Source organism: Hesperophylax consimilis, chromosome 28 (genome assembly GCF_061612785.1).
Source record: "Hesperophylax consimilis isolate HC1 chromosome 28, BYU_Hcon_1.0, whole genome shotgun sequence".
Lineage (NCBI taxonomy): Eukaryota > Metazoa > Arthropoda > Insecta > Trichoptera > Limnephilidae > Hesperophylax > Hesperophylax consimilis.
In genome coordinates this window covers 22,695,314-22,709,902 of record NC_142863.1, presented here as the reverse complement: position 1 = coordinate 22,709,902, position 14,589 = coordinate 22,695,314, and the positions used below count along the sequence as shown (strand labels likewise).

Sequence of the window (14,589 nt, the reverse complement as noted above, 5' to 3'; positions counted from 1 at the left end):
GAAATGCGGCGCACGGCCTAACTAAAAAAAATGGAATTTTCGAAAAAATAAAAAAATCGTTTTGGACTAATGTCGAATTGTTCAATCAAAAGTCACGAGCTTCCACTGCCCTCAACCAGTCTATCCCGATTCGACCTGACAAGCGGTATCCGCCACCAAAACCTAGACAAACCTCAACCCATCAACATGTAACACACCAAATGTAACAAAACACTTAGGGTGACCAATGGCAGGGTTATATATGAGATAAACAATATGAGTTATTATCTTCATATATAAAAACTCAGCCTGCGTATGTTTGTGCTCGCTAAACCCTAAAGTCATTAGTGCCAGGATTGTTTAGAGTACTTTGAATGGTGAGAGAAGGCGGGGACACTCGAGGAATGGTTAACGCAATATCTCTGCAATGGAATGCGATACGGAGTCCAATTAAAATCCATGTAATGTAGTTTTTTAACAGTAACATTGTGAATGGTGGAAGAAGTCAGAGACACCCAAGAAAGACATTAGCTATAGCGAATCATTGCGGGGTCCACTAGTAAGGTATAAACAAGTTTAAAAGCAACATTGAAATGCAGCTAAGTAAACATGAAGACAAAAAATCTTTAAAATTATGAAGTAACACCAGCACAACTTACAGTCAACAAACGTGAAGATGATTAAACCAACAAATATGAAGATGATGAAATCAACAAACATGAAGATGATGAAATCAACAAACATGAAGATGATGAAATCAACAAACATGAAGATAATGAAATCAATACAACAACCTCTCGTCCGCCTCGGTACAGGAATCCCTAGTGAGGACTGTTAATAAACTACATACTATACATTTTATTTAAATAGTCATTAATAAATATAATAAAATCAAGTAAAAGTGAATTTTTGATCTAAGGCAAAATATAACCATGATGTGTAAATATATAAAAAAATATCTGTTTTGTTTTTAAATGCCAGCCCGGGGGGATTACTAATTTGTAACAAAAAGTTCCTTATTCTTGTACTGAATGCTCGGAAACTTCTTTCCGGATTGCATCGGTGGCAAAATGCTAAACGGAACCTTATTGGAGTCGCACCAATCCACAATCTGCGCTGAACGCGCAATACAACTTTCCAAGAGCAAGAGACAATCGTTCTCCGCCCTATGGGCATCAATCGGTTCTTTCCCAACAAGATACTCGTATATGGCTTTAAGATTATACAATTTCGGACCAATCTTCTTGGGCTTGACAGCCTTTTTAACACGTTTCACTTTTTGACTCGTTTCAGTAATCGGAGTACACGTTGCAGGAGAAACTTGAGAACATGAACTCTTTTCTGGAGTGCGATCAAGCTCCGATGAAGAGGAATATTGCTGCTCCAGACTGTCGATGTTTGCCAAATCCGTCTCATCTATTTCGACGCTCCATTCGTCGACAACTATGTTTTGTATTTCGACGCTCCGTTCGTCGACAACTGTGTTTTGTATTTCGACGCTCTGTTCGTCGACAACTGTGTTTTGTATGTCAACTAAAACTGGCGGAATTTTTAAGATTTCTCGAAACATTACGATGGAGTCGATGCACATTATGTCTTTGACTAGTTCCTGTCTTGACGTCTGGATGTGAGCGCTGAGAATGGGATAATCGAATTTGAAACCGTTATGCACAACTAAACATACAGGCGCTAGTTGATTCAACAAAAAGTTGTTAAACATCGCAAATGCCGCCTGGTTGAAAGCATTCTCATTGGCTAAAAGTTGGTTCGAGAGACCGGTGACTTCTGTGACCTTGGAGTTAATTTTAAGGTTGGGTTTGAAACACAAGACTAACTTTTGAAGAACCCTGGGTAATTTTCCAGTAGTAGTATTGAGTAAAGTGTGTCGGCTTACGGCCACCATCGCCAGCTCTGTTATCTGAGTTTGATTTCTCTCTTGCCAAGGAAATCCTGTAGTTTCCAAGTCCAGAAACACGAAAGACTGTATTAAATTCTTTACATTTGGCTCCATTGTGACGATTATATGTACTAGTTTAAAAAGTTGTGATGGAACTTAAAACTGTTAAAACATTATCGCAATATAAAACTCGACGGCAAAAGAGCGCGAAACACGTTGCTTGACGTTGTTTATCCTTGTTTATCTGTAATTGTCTGTAATTCTGTCACATCTGTCACTGTCAGTCATTGGCCATAGATAAGGGCGATAACAAAACAACGAGTCTTGTTTGAATTTTGGATAGATGGTGAAGCAGGGGCATTTAACTAAGCTTTGGCCTTGAAACTCATTTGAAACCGCCACGCCCACCTCAAAATTCTTATAGAAAACGAATAATATGGCTAAAAGCTCAGATCTCATTGGTGAGAACAGAAGGATTGGTTTGATCTCTCGCTCTCTACCATAATGACTCGTGTAATAGAAAGAGATGACGGAATTTTTCCGTTTGACAGTTTCAAATCATTCAAACAAAATGAGAGTGGTTTATTTATACACGCGGGTTGTCATTTTCTGCCGAAATACTATCATTTCCGTCGAAAATATTGCGTGTTAAAGTTGTTCGTGATAAAAATACAATATTATGTTAGCGAGTTACAAACATATTATATTCAACCTACCTACGTAAGTGCATGCAAACTTTAAGAGCCGTCAACTAGGTATAGGATCCTGGAATGTTAGATCTCTCAATAACAAGATAGAGGAGGTAGGGGAGGTTTTCAACGAACAGAATCTTCATGTCCTGGCCATAACTGAGACTTGGCACGAAAATAGTGACTCTTTTTCAATAAAGAGACTCCGAGCTTTAGGTTATGTCGTGCTAGAAGAAGCCCGACCTAAAGCAACAATTTCTCGGGATGACAACATCGCTAGCGTAAATCACGGGGGTATCGTGATTTTAGGTCGCCAGGGCTTGCGTTTAACAAGGGTGTCAATTGGTGCATACCGAACCTTTGAGCACTTGGGATGCCGAGTTTCGTCTGCAGGAGCATCATTCATTTTATTTACCCTATACCGGCCTGGTTCAAAACAAATCACTTTGGACTTTTTTAATGAATTTTCGTGTTTTCTCGAGCGGGTTGTGGGACTTTCCGATAATATTTTCATAACAGGTGACATTAACATTCACTTAGAGCGTCTAGAATCACCAAATACTCTTAAATTCACTGATTTATTAGACTGCTTCGGATGCCGTCAATGGGTTAATTCCCCAACTCACGATGCTGGCGGAACTTTGGACATTTTTATCTCAAAGTCAAGCGGTCCGTTTCTGGTAGCGGATAGTGTGGATGTAGGACTATCAGACCATCGACTTATTCGCGCAGAAATCGATTTTAACCCACCGAAAATTCCTTACGTTACTATCACATCAAGAGCATGGCGCGGTTTTAACTTTGACGACTTCCTGTCAGAACTAAAAGCTTCTCCGCTCTGTACACATAGCGCATGGGAAACAGAGTCGCCAACCAAACTAGCAGCAGATTATAACACCATCCTTTCAACCCTTTTAAATACATATGCCCCAATTTCTACAAAAACTCGGCGTCTACGAAAATCTGATGCCTGGTTTGACGAAGAATGTCGGAGCCAGAAGAGATTGATGCGTAAATTGGAGAGGTCCTACAGACACTCGGGGGTTACATCACGGAACGATTGGATACAGGCTCAAAAAGAGTACACGATCTTAATCCGTTCAAAAAGGTCTGAATATTGGACAAATAGGATCACTTCAGAGCGTCAAAATCCACGTAGTCTTTGGAACTCGGTTAAGACAGTCATTGCTGATGTCCATGCACCAAATACAATCGACATAGCTCCGGAAATCTTCTCCAAGTTTTTCCTTGACAAAATTGAGTCAATACGAGCCCTAAAAACCTACGCTCCACCACCGTATTTTACTAAATGCAATAGAGAAAACCTTTCTGCCTTCAAACCTACATCCCTAGAAGAAGTAAGGAAATTAATTCTTACTTCACCGAACAAGCAGTGTTCGCTCGACCCTATTCCAACGTGGCTACTGAAAAAGTGTTGCAATGAAATTGCTCCCTTTTTAGTTCATCTTTTCAATAAGTCACTTAGCACGGGTGACTTTCCAAAATCCCTTAAATCAGCTATCGTAACTCCATTATTAAAAAAACCACAACTGGACGCTGAAGATCTTTCAAATTACCGACCCGTTTCAAATCTGCCTTTTATATCAAAAATATTAGAAAAAATCGCTGCCTCACAGGTCATATGTCACTTAAATTCAAATGAATTATTAACTAAATACCAATCTGCATACAGACGGTTCCACTCCACAGAAACCGGGTTACTACGTGTTTTGTCGGACATAACTACTGCCATTGAGTCGGGTAAACTGGCACTTCTTTCAGTCTTGGACATGAGTGCTGCATTTGACACGATTGACCATGACTTTCTTATTAAACGATTAGATGAATCATTTGGTTTAAACTGTGATGTTAAGACCTGGCTGACATCGTACCTGGCCAACCGTTTACAAGCCGTAAAAGTAGGAAAAAACCAATCAAATTATGCAACCCTTTCATCTGGAGTACCCCAAGGGTCCGTTCTGGGCCCACTACTCTTCATCCTCTTCACAAATGATGTCGCTAAAATAATAGAATCATTCGGCCTTCTATCTCACTGCTACGCTGATGACCAGCAAGTTTATTTTTACTGCTTACCAGAAGAAATAAACAGTCTAAAAATTCGTATAACTGAGTGTATAGAAGCAATTACTCGCTGGATGACCTCAAATAGATTGAAACTGAATCCCACAAAGACTGAGTTTCTGTGGACTGCTACAAGCAGACGTCAGCATAACATTGAAAACTCCCCAATAACCATTTCCGGAAGTGACATCACTCCAAAAACGTGCATCAAATTACTGGGTGTCAATCTGGATGCTAATTTTTCCCTTAAAACTCAGGTGAACAGAACTGTAAGCACGGGGTTCTTTCAATTAAGGCAAATTAAAGCAGTGCGGAGAAACCTGCCAACAGAGGCGACTAAATTGCTAGTCAATTCCTATGTTGTTTCACGTCTAGATTATTGCAACGGAATATATGCAAGTCTCCCTAAATGTCAAATCAACAAATTACAATCCGTTTTCAACGCCGCGGCAAGGCTCATCACCGGAGTATCTAAATACTCCCACATTTCAGAGCATCTCGAAAATCTGCACTGGCTCAAATGTCCTGAAAGAATCCAGTTCAAGGTATGCTGGATGGTATTTAAGTCACTTAACGGAATGGCTCCGGCTTATTTATCAGAATTGTGTATTCCAGAAGATTCCAACTCCCGACAGTCAACCCTTAGGTCAGCAACGTCATCAGCTATCGGAAGGTTGAAGGAACCAAAGCGCACACCAGATACTAAGTTCGGTGAGCGTGCTTTTGCCGTGTCAGGACCTAAAGCCTGGAATGGACTGCCACATGATTTGAGAATGATCGCAGACTCGACAGAATTTAGGTCTAAACTTAAAACGCACCTTTTCAGACAGTCGTATCCATAATTTCAGAAACCTTCACTTTCACAGTTGACGGCAATTTAAATTTAAATTAACAAAATGTAAAAAATACTAAAAATAAAATAAAATAAATAAAAATAATAATTAAAAATAAATAAATAAAAATGATAACAACTAACAATTTGTAGGCTTTTAAGACAGTTAAAATACATTTAAATTAAAATAAAAAACTATAGCAGACTTAAGATCATGCGACTACCAGTGTTTTTTGATGTAGTGTCCTCTGCGTGCAGTTCTATCTTTTATAAGCATAAACTTTTTAATATAAGTGTGTTTGTTGGAAGTGACTTGCCAGGTAAGTATGTTTTGGTATCATTTCTAAATAACAAATGTAGATCCTAGGAAATAAATTGTACAGCGCCCTTGAGGTGATTTTTCACAAAAACGGCGCTCTACAAATTATCCAATTATTATTATTATTATTATTATTCAAGTTTAAAGTGAATTAACAGTTTTTGGTTATTCGTTCGGTTTTTTGAACAATGCTTCATACTTGACATATGTCTTCCTCCACAACGTATAAATGTTATTTATTATATCGACCAACTTATTCATGTTATTGATTAGTGTTATCCTGTATTATCTTATTGTTTTGGTGAAATTAAAGATTTTTAAACATATGTAACCATGAGTTCATGAGGCTAAAAAATGTCGGAATTCTTCGTCGTACTGTCGGACAATCATGTTTTGGAAATTTTCTTCAGTGTTGTTGCAAATTTCTCGTCATTTTGGGTTTCTTCTTCTCAGATTAACAAGTTTCATCTTAAGGAAATGCACTGTAAAAGTTTATTTTCTTAGTCAGATGAACCTTGCCCTCGGAAAACATTTCGACATTTTTCTGCTTCAAGGACATTTTTATTTTTAAAATATTTTTTTGGGCTAGTGAATGAATGGAGTAGGCCGAGAGCAATTATATTGTCTATGGTTGCATCTTACTTTTAGATGACCTTGAGTTTTTTCTATCTTGTCTACTGCTCTTTTCCGCACGGTAGGTACTGCTTGTATATCTGTGGTTAAGTACTGTATAATTCTGTTGTATACAAAAAGCCCGAAGATATCGATCTAGAGATTGGTATATTTATGTGGTGAAGTAATGCACATTTCGCAGAATTCAAACGGAGTCAATAGTCAATATTAGCGATGAAATCAATCGAAAACAAATAGCAACGAACGTTTCGACAAATGATAACATAAACTTTGTATTCATGCAGGGAGTGATTTATTTATGTGCATGCCTATAATTGCCTATAATGCCCTCGTGCAGTGTGCCGACCATGTGCCGACGCAAAATTGTCGTGCGCCAGCTGATTCTATTTTCGTAATAAGTTAATTGTTTTATTTTTTTATAATCTACCATTAGTAGATGCATAAGTAGTTTCATTATTTTTCTCTTATTCCGTTTCACTCTTAATACGCAATATTTCACTTTCAAATAAATGGATTTAGCTTTATTAATTCAAAATATGATTTATTATGTCGGGGGAGACGGAAAAATACGCACTTTTAATTTTAATTTCGTTTATTAAGTCACTTACGCGATATGTCAATTAGTATGCGGCGCCGTTATATTCATATCAAGAGTTGGATTATATTCATAATATCGTATTAGAATTAAATCACAAACTAGTCTATACAAACCTAGCGTAGCCCACAAACTAGTTGAAAACTGGGATATAACTCTAAAGGGGACGCGAGCAGGCGTTATTAAAGGTTCACCAACATTTATAGTAACTTTTAGTAATAATATAACTAAATTCAATTATTAATTATTAGCACAGGCGTCAGGTAAGTATGCTGTTCTATCGGTATTACAATGGAAGATGCTCTGAGGAACTAGCGTCATTGATCCCTTCGGCACCGGTGCGTAGTCGAGATACACGCCAAACGCGCGCCCAACATTTGTACACGGTTGACATTTGTCACATGAGAACGGGTCGCTTCTACGATTGGTTCTTAAGTTCAACAGCTCGGCTGTGGAACGAACTGCTGGCCTCTGTGTTTCCTCCCTCCTACAACATGGGACTCTTCAAGACCCATGTTCACTCCTTCCTCTCCACAAAAAGACCCTCCACACAGCATCCCCAAAGATGACATAGGCCCTGAGGGAAATTATTTTCTTCAGGGCCTCCTGTGTGGAGTTAATATAAAAAAAAAAAAATTAATTCAAAGTAAACAATCCATATTTACCGTGAAGCGGAATTCGTAACCTTTACCGTAGTTTCCTCAGAATGACAGCTTACATACAGAAAAAAATCTCTCATTTCATAAAAATATATATTAAAGGAACAGGAAAATATTCTTGAAATTTTAATGTCTCCTGAAGTGTTTTTCATAATAAAAATAAGGAAAATGTTGTATCCGAAACTGCTTCCGAATTACAGCTTTAGATGGAAATGAAATTGTGGACTCTAAATGAATTTAAAACGATACGAAATGAAATGGTAATCACTTACCACTGTCTCTGCGAACATGTTGACAGTATAGTCAGTTCAAGCGCAACACAATCACAATAAAACGAGTTCCGCCGCGATACCCCGAGGTAATTATCGCCTAACACCTCCAATATAGTCAACTTCCTTCTTTTCAAAGATTGTGTACACGAAAAACACAAACAAATTGCTTCCAGTAGTTTCACCAATCAAATCAATGCACTCGAATTGTGTTCTTACATAGTTCTTACCAGGTTCTTATCATTGTTCCAAATTTCGAACACTTTTCCAATCTGATGGTTAGGGATAGGTAGGAACTGGATAAATGACATCCAGGTAGGAACTATGCATATTCTCATTTCAAACCCAAACATAAAACACACATTTTAAATGGCTGCTGTGTAATAAACAAAAAGCAAGATTTTCTCTTATCTCACCGTTTATTTTGTTGCAAATCGAATAAGATTTATTTTAGTAAGCTATAAACATTATTTATGATGCAAAATCTCATGAAAATAAGGTATGTTTTGAATGTGCCTATCATCCACTGCGGCGTTCTAAGGGGAACAAAATTTTCATGGCTGATAAGCACTTCCGGCACTTTAAAAAAATCAACATTCAGAAAGTTAAAAAATCATGAATTTAGAATCTAGAATCATAAGCAACTACAGAGGCCAATTTAGTAATTCAGGCTTAATCATCAGCAACTACAGATGCCAATTTAGTAATTCAGGCTTACTTAATTTTTTTAAATAATATAAATTAATATTTTTTTGTGGATCTAATCTCCCCACAACACGGAAATAAACATATATCCTATCAATGCCAGCCCTGTATCTTGAAAATGTGATGTTCTGTTTATAAACTATCAAGTTGTAGAAGAAAAAGTTAAAACTCATCATTGGCGATTGTTTCATTTTTGGGGACGAACCAAAAACGTATGTACCAGGAACCTGGGGGTCAGTTTACAAATTTTAAATGGGAATAGGAAAGAGTGGATAGAACTTTGAAAAATAAACAACTTTTACGACAATTTTATTGAATTATCGGTGCCAATTTAGCGTGAAGTCTACATTAGGGTGCGATCTCTGATACATAGCATTACTTTCACAAAAATTCTCACCGCAAACAAGCCACAATTGCGGATGTAAAAAGTGCACTTTACTGAAAAGGGCTTTAGTTAAACTCTACTTCATACTTTTTATGTACTATCTCGTAAACCAGCACTACAAAAGTAGACCACGATTTTAAGGTAGATCTCACGCTAAACTGGCAGACAATTAACTCTTTTAATTCTCAACAAAAACATCTATGTAAATATTCAGCTCGTGTGTAGACCATGTTAATTTACAAAAACAAGTTTTGGGATATGACATTTTGAATGTTTGAGAATTCAATTCAAATTAATGGTTGTTTTATTTTTTATTAAACTTTTATTGTAAGACAAAAGACAGTTATGTTCACTGCAGTTATACGATTTGAAATAAAAAATTTAAATGTGAGAATTACAATCTTTGGAACACATAGTTAAGGGTTTTCCAATAAGAGGTGCTATTTTGATATTCAATCGTAAAATATCAATGGTTTCGTTGCTTGTGTGGCACGTAGCGCCGTCTTGTAGAAAGTAAACGTTGTCCAGATCAATACCATCCAATTCCGGCCATAAAAAATCATTAATCATCTCTCTATAGCGCAATCCATTCACCGTAACTGTTGCTCCAGCCTCATTTTCGAAAAAGTAAGGTCCAATGACTCCGCCGGACCATAAACCGCACCAGACAGTCACACGTTGAGGAAAGAAAGGCTTTTTAACAATAACTCTTGGGTTTTCCGAGCCCCAGATGCGACAATTTTGCTTGTTGACGAAGCCACCGAGGTGGAAATGGGCCTCATCACTCAAGATGATTTGCATTTGATTCACTCAAGTGAATTTTAATAATTTCAATGCGTTGTTGAAGCGTGTATCGTTCCATTTTTATTAATGGCGTAGTTTCTACTTGTCAAATATCAAAAAATGACAGCTTCAAAAGTAACATCTATCGAAATAGCGGGCTATTCAAAATAACACCTCTTATTGGAAAACCCTGTATGTTCCATATAATCTAATAAGTACAAAAAGGAAAAAAAAATATATGCTTAGTATATTCAAAGTGATATTAATGTCAGTTCAAAACCGTTACATTTTTTATCCATGATTAATCATCATCAAGATGTAATCGAGTGATAACTTGACGTGCCACAAAATAAAATTTTCAGGTAGACAATGGCATGTTCATGTAGATCTATTAAAAGCCTTTTAAATCAAAGTTGATACTACAAAGTACATATTAAAACATGTTAAATGAAAACACTTAACATGCTTTACATGAAACAGGTTAGAAATGCATCAAAATCTGATCATGGTCGTACTTAACTACTTAAAGAGTTTGCATTATTGTTTTCGGCAGAATTACGTGGGATCTGCTGCACTGTCGAAAAAATCTACAATATTTACAATGTTTCTCGTCATCCGTTGATTGTGATGACACAGAACCTGGTATGCGTGGGCCATTCGCCATCTTGCATCACTTACCATTATTAACATAAAACAGTATGTCAGATACCATTGATTACGCAGCCAAAATCGTCTGTTAAAAGATTGCTACCATTATGAAAATGAAGAACTCCAGTGAAAGAAGACATCAAAAAACACTGTTTACAGTAAAAAAAAATCAGTTTTGCAAAAATGTCAGTTAACATAGTCTACACGTGAGCAGCTTAAACGTCTTACAAATGTTTGAAACTACTTCCGCATTTCGTGTAAATTAACGTTTTGATTTGTTACGCAGATGGAAAACATAATTTATATCACAGAGATAGGAAAAGAGAGAAAACCGAGTAAATTAATTTATTTTTAAAATCCGCTTTTAACTCTGCGTCATATTGATCTACGAAAAGTTCCTAGCCGGACGGTATGTCAGCGCTGCATGGCAGCCACCTGCTCTTCAATCTCGTCCAGCAGCTGTGCCGACTTGAGCATGTTCTCGTTCTGGAAGCCGAGGTGCACAGCGATCAGCTCCATCTTCTTTAAGCCCGCCTCCGTGCTGTCGGCGCAGTGCTCCACCTGCGCAAACTCCCGCGCTGCACGCATCAGTAGCTGCAAACAAACAATCTTCATTAATTAGATCATTCTGTCCTCATTCTCGGTTTATCCTAGATACAAGAGACTGTAGATCTTCCACACTGTCAGAAATAAGCACCAAAAACAATCTCCCAAGATTGAAAGAAAGGAAGATTTTTATGGAGTACTACTATTTTCAATCACTTAACACACTCGGGGCAGGAAGGGTGGTTCTATATTTTACGCCAGTCCTACTTGAAATGGCGGAAAAGGGATTTCTGTCCAATAGTTTTATGCAAACATTTTAAATCAATCTTTTTGCAAGAGTCCCAACTATATGCACCTGTATTTAAAAATGTGAACCATTTCTTTCTCATCTTCTAATTCTTGTATTTTGTGTGTAAGAATATTTTATCAAAAGAAAACTATATTTAAACCCGTAGAAAAGGTAATAATACATCCTTATAGTTATCGCACCGGAGATGAGGAGGTTTTTTTTTTTTGTAATTTGTGCGAAAACGAAATATAATTTTTTTGTAATGTGATATAATATTTACATTTTTAACAAAGAAAACATCACTAAATGGCCCACCACTGACTTTAACTTCAGTTTATGGAGTCGTATTACAAAAGTAGACTTATGTTAAAAGTGAGTACTATGTAAAAAAAATAATTGAAATGGCTGTGGCTAAAGTCTGTCTGTACAGATAGAGAAAAAATAGAGGGTGTTGCTATTACGTCCAACAGATGGCACTGTTTTTACCTGTCACAGGTGACGTCTATATAATATAGGTATATAAAAACGCGCGTATTTGAATGCAACATTTTGTGTCAAAATTTCAAAGAAATCGGTGAAGAAAATTCGGAGATTCAAGATTTAGAACAAACAAACATTTAAATTTTTATTTATATAGATTATAATTATACGGAACGTATTGCATTGCACTCCGCTGCATTCTTCTGAAAGAAAGAACTATGATTAATATTGAATTGCTTTGGGAATGCGTAAAAAAGAAGTCACCTCGTTAGTTTTAGAACCTCTTTGAATCTGTCTGGTAAGAGAAGCTATGTTGTTTACGTTTACTTGCACTCTGTCTGCCAAACGAATTTTAGAATCGGCGAACAAACTTCTCGCACTGCTTGAAGATGCCGAGGCCATCTTTATCACTAATGTTTACGAATGAATATAAACTTTAAGCGTAAGAACGTATGCATATAACTTTACGCAACCAAAAAACGTCAAACATTAATGTAAAATGAATAAATGAAGCTGAAATACGTTTTCCAAACCGTAACCATTAGAATTTTTGTAATATTTATATTAGTACATAAATATACCACTCTATTAGTATGTCGTTGGTTTGTGTGGTTCTATGGTTTTCAGTGACAGCTGTCAAATTGGATCAAAGACAACGGAGAACAAGATGACAACAAAATTATTATTTATGAAAATTATATTATTGGCGATTTATATAATACCAGCAGACGTGCTTCCAGCTTTTTTCGACTTTTCTATAAATTTAATATGCATGTGGTTTATTTATGTTTGCATGTATCAAATTAATAACTATACATAAACCTTCCGGAAGAAAATCTCCAAAGGATAGTGAAAACACTATCAAAATCCGTTGAGTAGTTTAGAAGAACTAAGCGCACAAACAGACAGACGCGGGCAGCGACTTTATTTTAAATTAAATTTTAAATGGCTTTTCACACCAAAGGAGTGTTCCAGCCGGAGTGCCGTTGTCAAGTTGTGGTGATTGTGCAATGTTTGTAATTGTAGGTTAAATTTAATAGTAATTACAAGTACCTACCTACATTACATGATGTATCTAAAATACGCTAAACGCGCTAAACACACACAATACAACATGTCAATTGTTTTTAATTCCTGGAAATCTCACGATCTTGGTTATTTTTTATAAGTTTAAGCAATAATTAATAAATAAGTTGATATAATTTATTGTACATATAAAATGTACAAACAAATACATGAAACTAAATTTGGAGTCGGGTACGGGTACCACCACCCCGGGAACCATTTATTGGATAACCAACACCTTCGCCATAGGTCACCCCAAGAGGTTCGCTACATTTGGTGACTTAGCAGTGGCGATAATCATTTAAACACATTTCTCTGAAATTGGATGAAATTAGAGCAGTTAATATACAAAATAAATGTCGGTCTTACCCAATCGAGATTTGGCTCAGTAGTTAGCGTGGTTGACTCCAGTCCAGACCCTAGCGAAGAAGACAATAATATATCGTTCTTTATATTTGCAAGCGAAAACAATCTAAAGTGATATTTTGGGTTCACCCATACAACGAAATAAACATTAATTTTACTGTCATGCGTTCTCCTCTAAATCCTTTCTCAAGTATTCTGGTAAATTACAGTTAAACATGGATATATTCCCACCTCCGGAACAAATTTAACATTCAAATCATATTCGGACGTCATTTGTGTCAAACGGGCAGTAGATGAAAATGCAACTAGCGTAGCGCGCTACCAGCACTGACAGTAGCGTGCAACCATAAATGAACCACTCACCGTGCGTCGATGCGTCGCGTCGTGTACGAACCCTAGTAAAATAGTATGGCGGATACTAACGAGCGGCGCGTATGCTACGCGCATAAAACTCGAGTCGTTTTTAAGTATTTAGAAGAATGGCTTTACATGCGCAGCAGTGTACAGCGACCTGATCATATTTACGTTGACGGATGCCGGTGGACGGCGAACAGCCGGCGCACAGTGGGCTGTAAAACGCCTTTCATAGACATAGAGACTTGAATTTTCAAGGGTATTTTATTTTGGCTAGAAATGGATTCTGCTGATCATTACTATGCTATAAAATTTCGTACGAAGTAATTGCGTGTACAAATGAAGGAGTTATCATTTTTTAAAGAAAAAATTGTATTGCACTGACATTAAAAATGAGGCTATCTCTGGAATCATAAGATTGGCCATTCTATCCTTACACACAGATATACTACTATTTATTTGTATTTTTTTGACATACTTCGTATTGTGGCGCAACTTGCGATTTTTTTTTTAAATCCTCAAAATTGAAAAAAAAACTTTTTAACGTTGATGATTCAATACGAAGTATGTCAAAAAATACAAATAAATAGTAGTATATCTGTGTGTAAGGATATAATGGTCAACCTTGTGATTCCAGAGATAGCCTCATTTTTAATGTCAGTGCCATACAATTTTTTCTTAAAAAAATGATAACTCCTTCATTTGTACACGCAATTGCTTCGTACGAAATTTTATAGCATAGTAATGATTAGCAGAATCCATTTCTAGCCAAAAAAATACCCTTGAAAATTCAAGTCTCTATGTCTATGAAAGGCGATTTTCAGCCCACTGTGTGGCGTGGGCGAAGTGAACCTGGAACCTCGTAGAGCGGTGCATCCCCTCCCCTCGCATGCTCCGCACACCGCCCACCCGCCCTCCTGAGGAAGCTACAAGCCAAAAATAAGTATAAAAAAAGTATACCTTATATTGTAGGTAATAGGCATTAAAATCGCTTGACAAACGGAGTCTAGAAAC

General features: G+C 36.9%; 2 protein-coding genes across 2 annotated transcripts; both read right to left on the bottom strand.

Annotated features, from left to right (window-relative positions):
• Nucleotides 1-311: 311 nt before the first annotated feature.
• LOC149410383 (three-prime repair exonuclease 1-like) lies at nucleotides 312-2,127 on the bottom strand. Its single transcript, XM_089648890.1, has one exon. It carries the CDS (start codon nucleotides 1,988-1,990, stop codon nucleotides 974-976), a length of 1,017 nt encoding a protein of 338 aa, XP_089505016.1. The 5' UTR covers nucleotides 1,991-2,127; the 3' UTR covers nucleotides 312-973.
• Nucleotides 2,128-10,166: 8,039 nt separating this feature from the next.
• On the bottom strand, nucleotides 10,167-12,354 carry BORCS7 (BLOC-1 related complex subunit 7). Its single transcript, XM_089648628.1, has 2 exons — nucleotides 12,055-12,354; nucleotides 10,167-11,069 (listed from the first exon to the last, which is right to left on the bottom strand). Exons 1-2 carry the CDS (start codon nucleotides 12,190-12,192, stop codon nucleotides 10,890-10,892), a joined length of 318 nt encoding a protein of 105 aa, XP_089504754.1. The 5' UTR covers nucleotides 12,193-12,354; the 3' UTR covers nucleotides 10,167-10,889.
• Between the last annotated feature and the right edge of the window lie 2,235 nt (nucleotides 12,355-14,589).

Excerpts from the sequence above, each read along its gene's own strand:
- LOC149410383 (XM_089648890.1), bottom strand. The coding sequence starts at position 1,990 with ATGGAGCCAAATGTAAAGAATTTAATACAGTCTTTCGTGTTTCTGGAC.
- BORCS7 (XM_089648628.1), bottom strand. The coding sequence starts at position 12,192 with ATGGCCTCGGCATCTTCAAGCAGTGCGAGAAGTTTGTTCGCCGATTCT. Across the intron at positions 11,070-12,054 it reads GAGGTTCTAAAACTAACGAG|CTACTGATGCGTGCAGCGCG; the intron begins GTGACTTCTTTT and ends GTTTGTTTGCAG.